At 62.5% G+C, this 16,411-nt stretch overlaps 3 protein-coding genes across 3 annotated transcripts; 1 reads left to right on the forward strand and 2 right to left on the reverse strand.

The window, feature by feature from the left end:
* Positions 1–475: 475 nt before the first annotated feature.
* Positions 476–1,350, reverse strand: LRRC10B (leucine rich repeat containing 10B; the record flags this gene model as incomplete). Its single annotated transcript, XM_082485172.1, has 1 exon — positions 476–1,350. One exon carries the CDS (start codon positions 1,348–1,350, stop codon positions 481–483), a length of 870 nt encoding a protein of 289 aa, XP_082341298.1. The 3' UTR covers positions 476–480.
* A 2,303-nt stretch (positions 1,351–3,653) lies between these two features.
* Positions 3,654–5,797, reverse strand: SDHAF2 (succinate dehydrogenase complex assembly factor 2). The gene is made up of 4 exons (XM_082485339.1): positions 5,716–5,797; positions 4,979–5,202; positions 4,110–4,219; positions 3,654–3,951 (listed from the first exon to the last, which is right to left on the reverse strand). Exons 1-4 carry the CDS (start codon positions 5,728–5,730, stop codon positions 3,821–3,823), a joined length of 480 nt encoding a protein of 159 aa, XP_082341465.1. The 5' UTR covers positions 5,731–5,797; the 3' UTR covers positions 3,654–3,820.
* An 86-nt stretch (positions 5,798–5,883) lies between these two features.
* On the forward strand, positions 5,884–15,595 carry CPSF7 (cleavage and polyadenylation specific factor 7; the record flags this gene model as incomplete). The annotated part of the gene is made up of 9 exons (XM_082485858.1): positions 5,884–5,922; positions 6,666–6,790; positions 11,453–11,671; positions 12,259–12,362; positions 12,711–12,856; positions 14,425–14,833; positions 14,922–15,040; positions 15,137–15,305; positions 15,427–15,595. The coding sequence occupies exons 2-9, from the start codon at positions 6,737–6,739 to the stop codon at positions 15,593–15,595; spliced, it is 1,389 nt and encodes a 462-aa protein (XP_082341984.1). The 5' UTR covers positions 5,884–5,922; positions 6,666–6,736.
* Positions 15,596–16,411: the final 816 nt, after the last annotated feature.

Here is a 16,411-nt window from a genome sequence, read left to right on the forward strand (position 1 = left end):
CCGTGTGGGATGGATGTGAACCCCACGGAGCCAGGAGCGAAGGACACCTGTGGAGGTCACGGGGCAGCTGCAGTGCGTGGTTGGAAGGTCCCCGTGCTCGAGGATAGGCATTGTGGGGACACCCGACTCTCTGCGGCGCTGCACTGCCTGCCCAGCAGGCAAGTGGGGTCTGTGGGGTCACCCATCATGGCAGAGGGCCGTTTCCCCCATTCAAGGCACCCTGCGGTTAGGTGGGATACTCTAAGGTGGGCTCGTGGATCCCGATGGTGACCCACGAGCCTCGTGGATCCAGGCAGCAGCTCTTTGCCATCCTGAGTGGGAGATGCTGGTCCTCGGACCGTATGTTTTCCTTTGCGTGGGGGCTGTGAGCTTCCTTCTTCCCCAGCCCTACCTGGGAGACGGTGGTCCTTGGGAGCCCGGTGGAGGCTCCGCATCCCTCCGTGGTGCATCCCTGTAGGTGTCTGGCTGCAGCGTGGTGGCTCATGTTTCCCCTGGGGAGCCCGGCAGGGCTGCAAAGCCGCCCTCCCCATCCTCCAGCAGCGGGGAACCATCCCCGGGGGCCGCCGGTGGGGCCTCGGTGCCTTCGCCTTCCTCTTCCTCCTCCTCCTCCTGCTGCTGGAGGCTCTGTAGGCGCTCCTGTCGTGCCTCCATGAACTCCTGCGCCCCGTCGCCCACCAGCCGGACGGCGTCCCCGACGCACGGCGGCTGCCGGACGGGGTTGTGGTCGTAGGAGAGGAGGCGCAGGGCGGAGAGGCAGGTGAGGTCGGGGAAGTGGGCGATGCGGTTGCGGTCCAGGTCGAGGACGCGGAGGTGGACCATGCGCAGCAGGGCGGGGGGAAACTCCTCGAAACGGTTCCCGTAGAGCCAAAGGCCACGCAGGCCGGCCATGCGGGGCAGCCCGGCGGGCAGGCGGGTCAGGCGGTTGTCACCCAGCTGGAGGCTGCGGAGGTCGGGCAGGCGCAGGAGGGCGCGGGGGAAGCGGGCGAGGAAATTGCCCTCCAGCCACAGGCAGCGCAGGCTCTGCAGGCGGGCGAAGGCGGGCGGCAGCGCCTGCAGCCCGTTGCGGCCCAGGTAGAGGTGAGCCAAGCGGGGCAGGCGACACAGGGCCTCGGGTACCTCCATCAGCTCGTTGCCATCCAGCGCCAGGGTGCGGAGGTGCCGGAGGGCCGCCAGCTCGGCCGGTAGGTCCCGTAACCCCGCGCCGCTCAGGTAGAGCTTCCTCAGCCCCCGTTGGGCCCAGAGGGCCGCCGGTACCCGCCCTCCCCGCACCTCCAGCCGTTGTTCTCCCCCCTCCGGGCCCTCGGCCGCCGCCAGCCGGGCCCCGCGGCCCGCCGAGCCGCCGCTCCCCATCCCCGCCGCGGGGACCACGCCGCCGCCGTCGCCACGGCAACCAGCCGCAGCCAATGGGAGAGGGCGGTGGGAGGGAGGGCGGGGCTTGAGAGCGGGGGACACACCTCATTGGGGGAGTACCTGGGCTGCGCCACGCCCCCTTCCCGCGGCGCCACGCCCCCTCTCCCGCGGCTCCGCCCACCCCGTCCCCACCATTGCCCCAAGCCACCCTACTGGTGCCCCACCCTGCCCCATTGCTCCGCCCACCCTGTCCCCACCCTTGCCACGCCCATGCCCCGCCCTCCCCCTTTTCCTGCCTGCCTCATCCCTGTGTGCCCCGTCCGTCTCACCCCTCCCCGGGTGCTGGCCCGGGGGTGTCCCTCTGATCACCCACGTCCCCTGGGACACCCCCCCCTTCCCCCCCGGGAGCTGCTGCAGGGTCCTCATCCGTGGGTGTCCCCCCCCCACACCCCCCGGGGTACATCCACACCCCTCCCAGTGCTCTTCCACACCCCCACGAAGGCTGTTTGTACACCCCGTGGCCGGGGGGGGGGCTTGGATGGAGACCCCCATGCCATGGCTGCCCACCCTGCTGGGTGCTGCCGGACAGGCTGGGGCTCTCCTTCCTTCTTCCTCCTCCTCTTCCTCGCCCCCCACCCCACCCCCTCCAGCCCTGCCTGCTTTTTCCCTGCCGCAAATCAGCTGTGTCATCCCAAAAGCAGCGCAGAAAACCGGGTTCGTACAGCCCTCCAGCGGCTGCCGGCAAGGTGACACCCCCTCCACCCCACCCCCCCAAAAAAATTCTCCTGCCAGCCTTTGAGGGAGCAGGCAGCCCCCAAAAACGACAGTTGGGGGCAGCCACAGCCCCTCCACGGTGGGGGCAGGGGTGACAATGACACTGTGCCCAGGGAGGCTGGTTGCAGGTTTTATTTCTCCATGTGCTCCCAGGGACTCGGCGGGGGGCGGGGGGGGAGGAGGACACACGGGGATGGGGTGGTGGGATGGGGTCCCGTGGCTCACCGCCGTGCCCAGGCAGCCCGGCACCTCCCGGCTGAACCCGCTGCCTCGCTCGGTGCTGGGGACAGCCTGGGGGTCCTGCCTGTCCCCCTGCGTTTGGGGGTGGGCAGAGATGGGTGACACAGGGGAGGGGACCACCAACACCCTCAAACCCTCCTGGGGATGGACCTGGCTGCAGGAGCTTTGACACCCCCAAAACCGTACCGGGCTGGGCAGGAAGGGTGCGGTGGCCCTCTGCACCGTGCTCCCTGGATGCTTTGGGGAGTCCCTGGAGGTGCCACGTCTGCTGGGGAACTCACTGCCCTGGTGCGGAGGCAGGAAAGGGAGGACTCTTGGAGGTATCCACTCCCCAGCAGGTGGACGTGCCAGGGCAGGAGGCTCTGGCGGTCGGGGAGCCAGAAGGGCTTGAAGTGTTCGGTGGTGGTGGACGTGGCGGTGTCCTGGCAGTGGCTGTGGTGGGAGGCCAGCGTGGCTGTGATGGAGATGCCCCAAAACTTGTCCCCCTGTCCCCCCCTCCACAGAAGGGGTACCTAGCCCCCTGCTGCGCTGCATGGGTGGAGCAGGCAGGAGATGGCCGAGCGGTCGTTGGACACATAGCCGGTGTCGCTGTGGTGGCCGAGGCAGGGATGGAAACGTGGCTGGCCTGGGTGACGGCGGGGAGAGGGGGCTCAGCCCTGGGAATGAGCCCCCTCCTGCTTTAGGGGAAGCCTTCAGGACCCCCTACCGTGAGCCACCGAGTAGCTCGTGGTGTAGAAGTTCATGAGGTCAGCGCTTCCCCCAGTGCGTGCCTTTGCCGAGGGAGGGACGGTGCCCAGCCCCGCAGCAGGGACCGCAGCTTGGCACGGGGACGGACAAACGGACAGGCAGACACCATAGTAGGGCTGTCCCAGAGCAGCTCCCTTCCTGCCTGGAGGCAGGGGTGGCTGTGGAATGTGGACGTTGGGATTCTGACACCATCTCCTGGTAACCGGTGAGGTGACACATGGGGATCTCAGTCGCAGAGGGACTGTCACCGCTGCCTGTGGACCGCTGGCCCGGCTTGGACACCCCACAGAGGGCACCGGGGGAGCGGGATGCCCCACTCCAACCTCCTGTGGAAGGGATTACAGCCCCCTGGGTGTGGGGTCTCCTCCCCCAGGTCCCCAGAGAAAGGGTTTCGAAGGGACAGCTGGGAGGTGGAGACAGCAGTGAGGTGGCAGAGGCCAGAGCGAGCTCCGATTGCCTCTGCCTCCCCCAAGCACCCGCTCCCAACGCCACCGAAGATCAGAGCCCTGTGCCCACAACGCAGCAGGAGGACGGCAGCAGGGTTAGCAGCCATGGCTTTATTCATCATGCCCTGAAAGTCCGAGGGAGCCGCTGGCAGAGGAGGAGGAGGGAGAGCCTCAGAGAGGACAGCAGCGGTGTTTCCACGGGGCCCCGTGTCCCTCCTCTGCTCCAGGGGATGGGGAGGGAGAAGGTGCCCCCTCCCCCCCCATCAGTGGGATGGCTCAAAGAGGTACTCCAGGTCTGGCTGTCGCAGCCTCTGCTCCCTCTTCTTGTTCTTGGCGAACTCCCTCAGCATGGCCATCACATCGTTCTCAAATTCGGCCGGCGTGGGCTTCGCTTCTGCGGTAAAAACAGAAAGAGGCAGCAAGAGAACGGCTCCGTCCTGTCTTGAAGCACCCAGTACCACGGTCACCCTGCCAAGCCCAGCTCCCGCGGCCCCGAGCGGCGCCGATGCCCTGGCATCGGAGCGAACAGGGCAACGGGGAGCTGCACTGTACCTGTGGCCCAGTAGTAAATGTCCCAGTCATTGCTGGGCTCGTTGATGAGCCGGTCGTAGAGGTTCAGCTGCTGCTCGCTCATGCGGTTCAGGTTCTCCTTTGCAAAGAGGCTGGGAAGAGGACATAGAAGGATGAGCGCGGGTGACCGGAGGAAGACCCAGGCTGGCACACTGCTCCCGACCATGGCTGGTGCCCAGCGCTGTACATGAAGCCAGAAGAAATGGAGCAGCTGCGTCCAAAGTGACCTGCCTCCTGCCCTCAGCCCCTGCTCTCCGTTAACCACTACTTCAGTCCCGAAACCCAACTGGCTCTGCCTCGTTCATACATCCCAGAAATTACATACATCCTTCCCAAAGGATTTTGGCTCAGCCACCACCTCGGAGCTTTCCAGAGCTCTTGCATCCCTCCAGCCCAGCTGCCTCTGGCTCTGCCCCGTCCTGCCCAGCAGCAGCACTGATTGTTGCATCCCAGACTCAACCGAGGAAGCTCTTGCAGTGATTTATCCAATGGTGCACCCTTCTAACCTCTAAGCAACACCACATCTCTTTAGGTTTTGGATTATGGCTGTGCACTACACCACCGAACTCTTTCCCGCAATGCTCGGGACTCTTCCCTGTTAATTAAAAACCTGGGACAACTTTAAGGAGCTGAATTACACAGCAGCTACGCTCACCTCGACCGGCCTTTCTCCCTTAGCGCACCAGGGCTCATGTTACCCCTCCTGTGAAGCACACGCTATCCCTGCCCGCCCCTGTCTGCAGGGAATGAATTCTCAGGGTGCTGTGGGGAAGGACAGACAGCGGGGAGGTGGACAAGCGGCAGAGGGTGCCTGAGAAGTCGGGATGGAGGACAAGCACCCTGCACCTCACCTGAGCAGGATGCAGTTCTCCAGCATCCCCCTCTTCCGGCTCTCGTACAGCAGCCGGGCTCTCTTGGTCTTCAGTGGCTCGTTGGGACGCTCCTGCCAGGGGGGCAAGGGGATCTCCAGCACGTCCTTCCCCGAATCCGTCGGGGAGTCCCCGCGGTAGCCACGCTGCAGGCAGACCGGCCCCAAAATGCGCTGGCACAGAGCCCGCCCCGGCAGGGAGCAGAGCTGTGAAAGGGACACGGACAGTGTGGGGAGATGTCAGGCCTGGCTGTCCCAGCACAGTGGGTACAGGGAGATTCCGCAGCACGCACATGGCCCCCCCCAGACCCTGAGGGCCATGAACCCCCTGTGCCACCCCCCACCCACCCCCCCCGACCCTGCTGCCCCTACCCCTCCCCGTTCCCTTACTGCCCCTGATCCTGTGGCCCTTCCTCCCGGGCCCTGCTGCCCCCAAACCCCCATTCCACCCCCCCAAGACCCTGCTGCCTCCGATCCCACAGTCCCCCCCGAGCCCTGCTGCCCTTGATCCCGATCCCCTAACGCCCACCCCCCCCAGACCCTGCTGCCCCTGATCCCGTAGTCCATCCCCCCGCCGGCCCTGCTGTCCCCAATCACCCCGTCCCACACCCCACACAGACCCTGCTGCCCCAAATCCCCCCCAGCCGTCCCCCGGCTCTCCCCCTTGTCCCCGGACTCACAGTCCCCAGTAACACCCATTCGCCCCCCCAGTAAACTCACCCTGGCCGCCGCCATAGCCCCACGCAGCCGCTCTAGCCTCCGCCCGGGCCGCTCTGTGACGCGGAGGAGTTCCGACTCTATGGTGCGGCGGGAGGGGAGAGGGGGGCGGAAGGGGCGGGGCGCAGACCGGAAGGGGTGTGGCGTGGCGCGGCGGCGCTGGCGGTGGCGGTGAGCGCGGTTGGCGCGCGCGCTCGGGGCCTGCTGGCGGTAACGGGCGGGGCCGCGGGGGGAGGGGGGGGTGGAGGAGGAGGGGGGAACGGGGAACGGGGGGCCGGACCGGGGGGGGGGGAAAGGGCCGCGACCCGTAGCCCCCTCCCCTCCGCCCTCTCCCGCCCCCCTCAGGCCCCGCCGCTCGGCAGGGGCGGGCCGATATGGCGGTCTGGCCCCCAGTGGCGGCGGCGGCGGCGGCGGCGGCGGCGGCGGGGGGGGGGGGTGTCTGGGCCGGAGGAGCGGTGGCGGGCCCAGCTCGGGCCGGCGATAGGGCCCCCTCCGGGACCTCGTCGCTGGGGAGGGACTGCCCGGGGGGGGGGGGGGTGGGAGTCGGTATCCCCGGGTTTGGGGTCGGGGAGGGGCTGTAGGCCCCGGGGGGGCTGTTAGGTTGGGGTCGCCCCCTGGGGGGGAGATTGTTGCCTCTAGAGATGGGTAAGGTCTGGGGGAAACGGGGCCACGTTGCCCCTGGGGGTGGCCCTCAGTGAGGGTGGCGTCGGGGTGGGATTGCCCTCGGGGAGGGGGGTCCCAGGCAGAGGTCGAGGGGCGCTGCGGTCCCCGGGTGGGGTTGGGCTGAGGTTGTGGGCCCTCCTGGGGGGTTGGCTGCAGGGAAGCGGGGGCCACAGTCCTCTGGAGGGATGGGTGCGGGGGGGGGGGGGGGGGGGGCAAAGTGGACTGGGGGGACATGCGGAGTGGGTCCTTGGTGCCTCACTGACCTCCTTCTCCCCCCTCCTCTTGCCCAGCTGCAGTGCACCTTCCGTCTTCCTGCTTCACCCCGGTCCCAGCCCGGGTTCCTACTCCCGTCTCTGGAAATATGTCCGAAGGAGTGGATCTGATCGATATATACGCCGACGAGGAGTTCAACCAGGTGAGCGGCACGGCCGGGTGTGGGGCTGGGGGAGCAGATCCCCCTCGCTGAGGGGAGAACGTCATTACCTGCATCAGCCAACTCATTAGTGTGGATGTACACACCAGCTGGTGCGTATGCTCTGAGCGGAGGCAGAGGATACAACCGGTGTGCCCGGGAAAAGATGGCACAGCGCTGGAGAGTCCCTGTGGGGAACCGAGGCCTGGGACCCTTCCTAAATCCTGGTGGCTGCCATCTCGAGCTGGGAATAAAAGGTCTTTCTGTGGGTTTCACCAGAGGTTCAACACATCACAAAATATTTGGGAGGAGGAGGAGGCAGGGTTTGGACCAGAACATTTGCCAGGGCGGTGACGAGCGGGGATTGAAGGAGATAATTGCAGCCTGGTTGGAGAAATGAGAAATCCAAACTGGAAGAGGCACTGCCAGGGAACTGCATAGCGAGGGGACACAGAGCACAGAACCTGCGGGACCGCTGAGGCTGGGAAGCTGTGGCGGGGACTCACTGCGGTCGGAGAGGTGCCCGTGTGCCCCCTCTCCCATCCTGGGGCTGTCTGGGACACGCGGGAAAAAATGACAGAGAAGAGGAGGGAGTGTAACTGTTAGAGCAGAAGATTTTGGAGTTTGGGGATCTGTGAGAGCAAGTGTGAATGCAGGTGTTTGACTATTACAAACCTCTGTGGAAAGCCCGTGGAGGAAAGTTGGTCCGCACCAGAGAGCAAGCCGCGTGAACTGGAAGCAAAACCCACAGGGGAAGGAATCACCGTGGGCTCCCAGAGGGCTGAAGAGGAGCTGAGGGCTATAAACCCTTTGTTCTGAGGAGGTGGGAGGTTATCGGGGGAGAATACGCTGTGGGTTAGACCTTTAGGGAAAAGCAAAATGGCGGAAACCGTATTATCTGCCTCAGAGCTGAGGGGACTTCGAGGTGCTTTCCAGCCACCTGGGAAGAAGGAGGAGTTCTCTGCTGAGAGCAGTTGCCTTGGAGAAGGACAGGGTCGAAGCTGGCTGTAACATTGCCAAAATAACAAGAATCTTACTACAAAAGGTGAGCTGCAAAGCAAACGTCTGTGCTGCCTGTAGCAGCCGAGCAGCCCTGCCTGGACACCCTCTGACTGTGAAATACCACTTCCTGCATCCTTCCTGAAAAACTCCCGGAATAAACCCGATTCCCCATGTATTAAAGAATCTAATATTGTGCTGGGACCAAATGGAACTGCTCTGCCTTAGGAATTGTCTCAATGTGCATGTTTTCATGCAATTCACTTTTAACAGAATCAAGGAAATAGGTGTACCTGGACTTGGGAGCGGAAGGGAGAGCTGGATAGCTGCGGGAATAAGGGTGCGGAGTAAGAAAATGCATGGAGGTCACTGGGCTGGAGTTTAGAAGTGCACAGAATAACCAGGAAACTTCATTTGTGGCAATTACTCTGAACGCCAAAGGGAAGCAGTGAAAGCGGACGTGGTATCTACTGTCTGGAAAAGGAGAGCTGTCACCTTGACGGGTGTGAGTTGGGAAGTCTGTAAGGAAGGGAAGTCTTGGAGGACAACCGATGAACCACAGGAGAACCCTGCTGCTGCTTCAGGGGTGCTCTGCGAAGCCGGGCCAGTGCCTGCAGATAGGCTTTCCTGCAAAGACTCAGCCCCCGGGAGGCCTGGAACAGCAAAGGTGACAAAAGCGGTGGCTTAAGTTGACGCAGGAATGTCTGCTGGGGAGCAGAGAGCGTCTCTGATGGGTCTGGTTTGGTCTCAGTCGAGTCTCGGGGATCTTTAGGGGTAAAGAAGTTAAGCAGTGTTGAGAGGAAGACGGAGCAAGCCCGGCTGCACAGCGGGAAATGGCGTGGAACGATTTAACTGGAGGGTTTGGGGCGACATGACACAAAAAATCTTTGACACAGGCAAGTAGATGGAGGCTTCTTAAAGCTGGAAGTGATTATCAAGGCTGCCGACTCCAGTGTCTCGCTCGCCTCGGGCTGTGCGGCAGCAGGGAGAAACCCAGAGTTAATCTGTGCATGATGCCGCGCGTGGGATCAAAGCGTGATGGAAAGTTGCCCTGGCTGCCCCGTGGCACACCAGGGATGCCAGCGCGGTTCCAAATCCCACAGCGCACGTGGTAATTACCACTGATGATGCCCGGCTTCATCCCCGTGCACCTCGCAAAGCATCGCACCTGGGTTCAGAGCGCGTTTGCTGCGTCGGGGTTTGAATGGCAGTGAAGGTGTTCACTGGTGGGGTGGCACATGATGCAAGAAGCCTCTCGCTACCGTGGGTTTCGAGCAATGGGCTGCAAATTCAGTGTGACGGCGCTGGCAGAGGCCGGCAGAGTGGACTGTGAGCGCTTGGGCTGTGAGGACTTCTCCACCATCTTCCCATCAGGCTGTTAGTTTTTAAAGGAGAATGTTTTTAGAGATTTCAGAAGATCCCTGAGGATCTCTAAAAACTCCCAAGCTGAAGCATCCCCTAAGTAGCACAACTGAGGGGTTCTGAGCAATTTCTCCTCTAACCCCCCTATTTTCGTTCTTGACTTTCTGAAACTTTCAGGCAGAAATCTTCCAGCTTTGGGCTGTGTCCAGAGGCGCTTGGTGGGGGCAGGAGTGTGGGAGGCGGATTAAGCAAACAGTTGAGCTGTTTTGAGAATGAGTACAAAAATACTGCTCCCTGTTGAAATTCTTGTAAACTTTTTATCAGCTCTGCAGCTGAAATAGCCGGATGCAAAAGTTACAACTTGCCTTAGAAATGGATGTTGCTGTCAAGAAGAGTGTCTGGGGGAAAATGGTTTGATTTTTGTATTTCTGTGACCCTTTGAAAGCCGTGTGCTGAGCACCTTTCCCTGTCTCTCCCCTGAGCTCAGAAAGGGCTGTGTTGTATGTGTGTAGTTCCCTGACAGTCACAGTGTAGGGGATTTAACCGCCTCGTGCTCTCTCTAGCACAAGATGTTGTCCAAACTGCCTCTGAAGTGCTGGAATTAAAAATTTGGGAGCAGAGCCTCCGGTTTTTGTGCTGCACGGGACTTGTGTGCTTCTTCCCGTGGGACAAATACTGAAAGTAGTAATTTGTAGCATCAAGCGATGCTCAGCGCGCGCTGAATCCGGGTGAGCAATTAGTCTGAAGATCCGTAGTAAACACAGCACTTGCTGTACACTCCAAATTAAATATAGCCCAGAACAGAGTGGGAATTGGAAGGCAGATCTAGGACACTTGAGTTCGCAGCTCAGAAGCTTCCTCGGCGGCTGGTTCGTGCCGTGAAAGGCTGCGCTGCCGAGGGGAGGGGAGACGGCGTGCGCGCATCTGTGCGTGCCGACGGCGTGTGTAGCTCCTACCCTGAAGAGGGCTCTGCTGGCCCAAAAACGAGTGAGCTTGCGGTGGCGTAGCTGAGGCGAGCGGGGTTTGAGGATGGATGCACGGCCCCCAGGCTGGACTTGTGAAGCGCGTACCAGCCAAGGAGCGAGAGGTTCGTCCATTGAGGCCGTTTGGTTTTCCACCACTGAACTCTTGCCCTGGCGTGCTTACGAAAGGTGAGCTTTTTCCTGGTAGCCTCTCAGAGCAGCAAGTTGCGTCTTGCCCCCATTGCTCACATCCTAGTGAGGCAGTCCTCTGCTCGCCTGGGGCATCAGCGGAGGAGCGGACGGAAAAGCAAAGGGCTTGTAGATGAAGTTTGAGGGGTGGAAGATCAAGCCAGCATCAATCATCAGTGGGGTAAAGTTTCATGGCTCTGCTTCGTGGAGTATTCCTCCCTTGTCCACCTCCTTAGCTGTAAAAAATGCTCCAGGGTTATGTCAAGCGTGGCAAAGCAGAGCCCACCGCATTGTCTTCGGGGCACTGGTAATCCTCGTTGCTGGGGAAAAGAGATGTTGATCCCATTGCTGTGGGGCTCGCGTTAATACCTGGCCAGTTGGAGAGTTGGGCAGCTGGACTGGAGACGTGCAAGAGGGATTTCCGCATTGCTCTTCCGGGAGGAAGAGCAGATGCTGTGGTGGATTCCACGAGTGAGGAGTGGTCGTAAGCCTGGGGCACGGTGTGTTTTTGCGAGGCAGTGGAGTAGGGGCGAAGAGCAGTGCTGTGCTGGGAGGTGTCTGCTGGGCCAGGGGGGAAGTGCGGGGAGTTGTCATTACGAAAACGAAGTCCTGAACGAGGGACATACCGTGAAAGAGACAGCAGCATGCCACTGAGGGGAGGGGACAGGGCTCCGGGCCAGAGGAGCTGGCTCGTGAGAGATAACAGGCACCGGATCTGTTTGCTGTTGCTTTGTTCACGGCAGTGATTCACCACCTTCTCCGAGCTGTGAACGCACCTGAGACAAGTGGTTTGGGTGCTAAACCTTTGGGCTCGAGGCTTGTGCTGGCTAAGAAGAGCTCGTGCACACCGGCGCTCGGTGAATTGGGATGACTGGTTCACAAATAGTGAAAGAGGCTTCCTAACCTCCAGCATTGGGGGCACCTGCAGCAGAGCAGCAGCATGAGATGACTTTTAAGCATCTCCTCTGGTGGTTGCTGGTTGGCTTCTGCCGGACAATCAGTGCTGGGGGGTGTTGGAGGACTCCAGCAGAATGGGGCCGTCCTCCCGAGCCCCGTTTAGGCTCTTAACAGCCCACAGGTCTTCCTTCTGAGCTGCGGTTTCACCCTGGGAGTCTCCCCTCTGCGGAGGTGCTCACGGTCTTTCCGCTCACAGGACTCTGAATTCAGTAATGCTGATCAGATGGATCTGTACGACGACGTGTTAGCAGCCAGCTCGCAGCCCGCCGAAAGCCGCACCAGCAGCTCGGAGCCACCCCCGGAGATCCGCCAGGAGCCGTCCCCCAAGCCCAACAGCAAATCTCCCGCCATCCTGTACACGTACAGCGGGCTGCGCAACAAGAGAGCTGCCGTCTACGTGGGCAGCTTCTCCTGGGTGAGTGGCATCGCTCTCTGGCTGTGTTTGCCTGCCCAGGGGGTCTCCAGACCACCTGCGTGGGCAGTTTGGGGCTCCTGTGGTGCGGACGCAGGTGGGGGGTCCTCCAGAGAAACCCTCGAGGGGCTGCAGGGCTCTTTGGGGGGTGCTGTTCCCCCTCAGTCCACGCTGATCCGGTGTCCCAAGCTGGGTCATGAGCTGGGTTTGACCTTGTGATCCTGGGGGAAAAGGGATTCGTGGCCTTGAGGGGCTTCAGATCCAGTCTGGGGCGGCTGTAATGCCTCCCTCGCACCGGCTGCTGCCCCCACGGGGCTCTGCCTTCTTGGGGGCTGCACGGGCGAGTCTCCTCCCGTTGACAGATATGGGGACAGTCCCAGGAAGGCTCTGTCTTGTCCTGGTAGCCATGCCCAGGGCCTTTTTCAGACTTGAGGCTGATTTAAAATTCCCTGTAGGGGTTCTGAGGGTGTCTGTACTCAAGTGCGCTGCCCCAGCCCCCCCGAAGGCTGAGCCTGGGTTAGCTGGGGGGGCACTGGGGCCCAGCAAAGGGCTGCGTGAGCTGACACCGGCCTCTCCCCTCTTCCCCTCAGTGGACAACTGACCAACAGCTGATCCAGACCATCCGCTCGGTCGGTGTCTACGACGTAGTGGAGCTGAAATTCGCAGAGAACCGAGCCAATGGCCAGTCGAAAGGGTGAGAGCTGAGGGCGATGTTGGGGTATGGGGGAGTTAGGCTCTCGTGGCCACGTTTTGGGGGAGTTAGGGGGCAGCCGGTGTTTTTCCTGGCTGGCACAGGTGATGCACAGCCCGCCTGGAGCTGGGATGGTAAAGTGGAGACTCCCAAACAGCATGGGAAAGAGAGGAGGGCGCATATAACACCAAGCTGGGTTCAGCTGCCGGAGAAAGCGGCGGGAGGTGGTGGTGCTGGGTGGTCTCCACCAGCGAGGACGGATTGGAGCCCTGTGGGGTCTGGCGGGGGGTCCCTACCCGTTCCCAGGGGGTGAACGGTTTGGGGCTGGCTGACCACCGGGCTTTCCCACAGGTACGCAGAGGTGGTTGTCGCCTCTGAGAACTCAGTCCACAAACTCCTGGAGCTCCTGCCCGGCAAAATCCTCAACGGGGACAAGGTGGAGGTGAGGCTGGCAACCCGGCAGAACCTGTCACAGTTCGAGGCGCAGGCTCGCAAACGTGAGTTGAGGCGAAGGCGTGTCGGCGGGTACGGGGGGGTCTCCGTGCTGCGCAGCAGCTCCCGCGGGCCCCGCAGATCCCCAGCAAAGCTGTCAGGCTGAACCCCCCGAGACCTCAGGGTGGGGGGAACGCTGCCAGGAGTCTCTGGGGTTTTTTTCCTGTTGCTGCTGAGTCTGATTAGATCCTGACCCGAGTCTTTATGATCCCCTTTTAGGTGCTCACACACTGCGAAGATCCCTCGTAGCCTCCTCCTCCTCCTCTCCAAACTGAATGGGCTTAAGCTCTTCAGCCTATCAACATAGCTAAGACCCTCCATATCTATTAGTAGCTCTTCTCTGGATCTCCTCCAGAATTTGTCCATCCCTGCGGAGGTAAGGTGCCCAACACTGGACGCAATATTCCAGCTGGGGCCTGGCCCGTGGGCTTTCTACAATGGCAATAGGTGGTCCTCGCCTCACTCCGCAGCGATGTGACGCCCCAGTCCTGTGCCGGGGGGAGCTCTGCGGAGCTGCAGGGACTGTCTCGGCAGGAGCGTGTACGAGGAGGTCTTGGCCAGCTGCGGTCATTGTAGATCCCGTGGCTCGTTTCATGCAAGGAAAGCCCTTCTCTTTCTAAGCGCCCTGGCTGAGTTGCAGTGGGGTAGTTGTGACCTTCGCGCCCTCCCTTCAGCTCCAGTGCCCGCCGTGATCCGCTGCTTGGCAGCACCGTGCGGTTAGGCGGTGTGCCGACCTGCCCTCGTGTTTCGGTGGAGCAGGGTGCGTTCCCTTCTCCCACCCCTCGCCTCGCCGAGTTTCGGCCTGCCCCCAGAGGCCTTGCCACCGACACGGCTGAGCTCACATGAACCCTTGCTGCCGGCTCGGCAGCGCCAGCGCCTGAACGGTGCTCTGCTTGACGGCCGTAAGAGCGGAAATGCCCGGTGGGGAGCCGTGGCTCCCCCGAGAGGCTCAGGCAGAGGCAGTGCCCTCCATTGTATCTCTCCTGTCTCATCCTTGACACCTCTTTGGACACAGCAAGGGTTCCTGTCCCTCTCTTCAGGGGCAGATGGGCACTGAGTTTTCCTTCCTCCACTAGCTCCGTTGCTGTCGGCACTTGAGTTCTGTCCCCTTGTGTTCCTCCTCGCTCAGGCCTTTCCGAACCCATGTGCGGATCGCAGGCTCTCTGGGTCATTTAATGTCTTTGGGGATTCGGGACCCAGCGATCTCTCTGCTGGGGGTCTCTCACCATTTTTCGTGGCTTTTCGCTTCTGTCCCTGTAACCCGCTTGCTCGGCGGCTTCTGCAGAGCCCCGCTGGCCCCAGAACGAGCGTCTCCGGGGCATGTTGTGGGCAGCTGGGTCTTGCTGGAGCGCTGGTACCCTCTTGGAGGCACGTGGAAGCGGAGGCTACGTTTGGCTGGCTGGATCTTTCTCTGAGCACCTTTGAGCTCTCCCGAGGCCGGACCTCACGGGGCTGCGGGAGAGGACTGTCATTGCGCCGGTTACCATGGGTGGGGAGGAAGAGGAGGAGAAGGTCTCCGAGACCTGAAGGCCCTCTGGCCGCGACTCATGGCTCTTCCCTGTGCCGTTTGCAGGTGTGCCGCCGAGGGCCCACTCCCGGGACTCCGTGGACTCATTGGATGGCCGTGCCACGCCGACGGAGAATGCTTTGCCGCCTGCCCGCTTGGAGAAACCCCCCTCTGTCCTGCCTTTTTTCAACCGCCCCCCCGCCGCCCTGCCCCTCATGGGGCTGCCCCCACCACCGATGCCACCCCCGCCACCCCTCTCCTCCGGCTTCGGCGTCCCCCCTCCTCCACCCGGCATCCACTACCAGCATCTCATGCCCCCGCCACCTCGACTGCCCCCCCACCTGGCCGTGCCACCCCCAGGGGCTGTCCCCCCGGCCCTGCACCTCAACCCTGCCTTCTTCCCCCCACCCAACGCGGCCCTGGGTCCACCACCAGACACCTACGGCAAGGCCATGGCCCCCTACAACCACAGCAGGTGAGATGGGGCAGAAGGGGAGGGTGGGGGTACTAAATTTGGGAGGGGGGGGAGCTACGCTGACCCTCTATGTGCGCCTCCTATGCAGCCGGGAGCTCGGCCCACCACCTCCCCCTGTGAGCGAAGTGGAGTTTGAGGAGATCATGAACAGGAACCGGGCGATCTCCAGCAGCGCCATTTCCAAGGCGGTGTCCGGTGCCAGCGCAGGTAATGACAACCGTGTCCCCGTGCCCCTCGTGTGTGTCCCCCACCCCGCCGTCCTGCGGCAGATCCGCATCCCTCAGCGCTGCTCCGCTCCCCCAGGCGATTACAGCGATGCCATCGAGACCCTCCTCACGGCCATTGCCGTCATCAAGCAGTCCCGCGTCGCCAACGATGAGCGCTGCCGCGTCCTCCTCTCGTCCCTCAAAGACTGTCTGCACGGCATCGAAGCCAAATCTTACAGCACGAGCGCCAGCAGCAGCTCCTCCAGGTACGGACGGCTCTGGGCCTTGGAGCCGCGTGGGGGTGGCTTCGTTGAGGTCCATCCTCTGTCCCCACCCCACTGAGATCCTCCCCAGAGGTGACCAAAAGCTGCTGCTTCTTTTCTCTAGGAAAAGACACCGATCTCGGGAGCGCTCTCCCAGCCGGTCCCGCGAAAGCAGCCGGCGACACCGGGACCTTCTCCACAGTGAAGATCGGCACGAGGACTATTTCCAGGAGCGGAACCGGGAACACGAGCGACATCGGGACAGGGACAGAGAGAGGGACCGGCACCACTGAGACAGGTGAGCCGGTGCCGGGGTGCTGCCGTGCATGCCGCGCTGCCGTGTGGGGTCTCAGGGGGGGGGTCCCTCTCGAGGAGCGGGGGGCTGAGGTGGCGGGAAGGGTGCTTAGTGCTGCTCTTGACTGCTCCTCTTGTCTCTCCCCGCAGGAGTTTGGCAGTAAGTGGTTTTTAATGGACTTGTATCTCCTCACCTCGACCGGGACTACGTGACTGAGGCCGCTCCACCTCCCCCCCCCCCCCCAGCCCCTTCCCTGCCACCCCCAGCTCTCTCCGGGCACCCGAGGAAAGCCGTGCCGTGCCCCAGCGGGACTCCCACCGACACCTCGTGGCCTTGGGGCCTGAACCTTTGCCCGCACCCACCGCTACTGCTGCTTCCCGGGGAGAGGCGGGGATCCAGGGAACGCCCGGGCCACCCTGCTCCGCTCCGTGGACACTCGGACCCAAAGAGAAATGGTGCTTTTTTTCCACGGAGGGAGGTTTGTGAGCCCTTTCCTCTCCGGGGGTGGCCGGAGGGGGATGGATCCCGTGCTGTGCAGCGCCAGGGCTTGGAGGCGCACGGCTCCTGACACCACGCCTGGGTTCGCTGGAAGAGATACGGGGTTTTCTGCCACGTACCATCCTCTCGCCTCGTTTGGGGATGCTCATGTCCATGTCACCCTGTCAGTCCCAGCGTGGGTCGCCCTGTCCCGCGGGATGCTGCACCGCGCTCCTGCTTTATCCCCTCTGACGGAGTGGAAGCATGGCCGATTCCCTCCGTGGCCCTGCTCTCCCCCCTCACCCTGGGGGCAGCATGCCGGGGAGAGGGGGGGCTG

This window comes from Vanellus vanellus (genome assembly GCF_965231255.1).
Source record: "Vanellus vanellus genome assembly, chromosome: 6".
In the NCBI taxonomy this organism is placed as follows: domain Eukaryota; kingdom Metazoa; phylum Chordata; class Aves; order Charadriiformes; family Charadriidae; genus Vanellus; species Vanellus vanellus.

What these genes read in the sequence shown, in the direction of transcription:
- SDHAF2 (XM_082485339.1), bottom strand. An exon ending in GAGAACTGCATCCTGCTCAG is followed by an intron (nt 4,220 to 4,978) that starts GTGAGGTGCAGG and finishes TCCTCTTCCCAG; the next exon opens with CCTCTTTGCAAAGGAGAACC. An exon ending in CATTTACTACTGGGCCACAG is followed by an intron (nt 3,952 to 4,109) that starts GTACAGTGCAGC and finishes TTTTTACCGCAG; the next exon opens with AAGCGAAGCCCACGCCGGCC.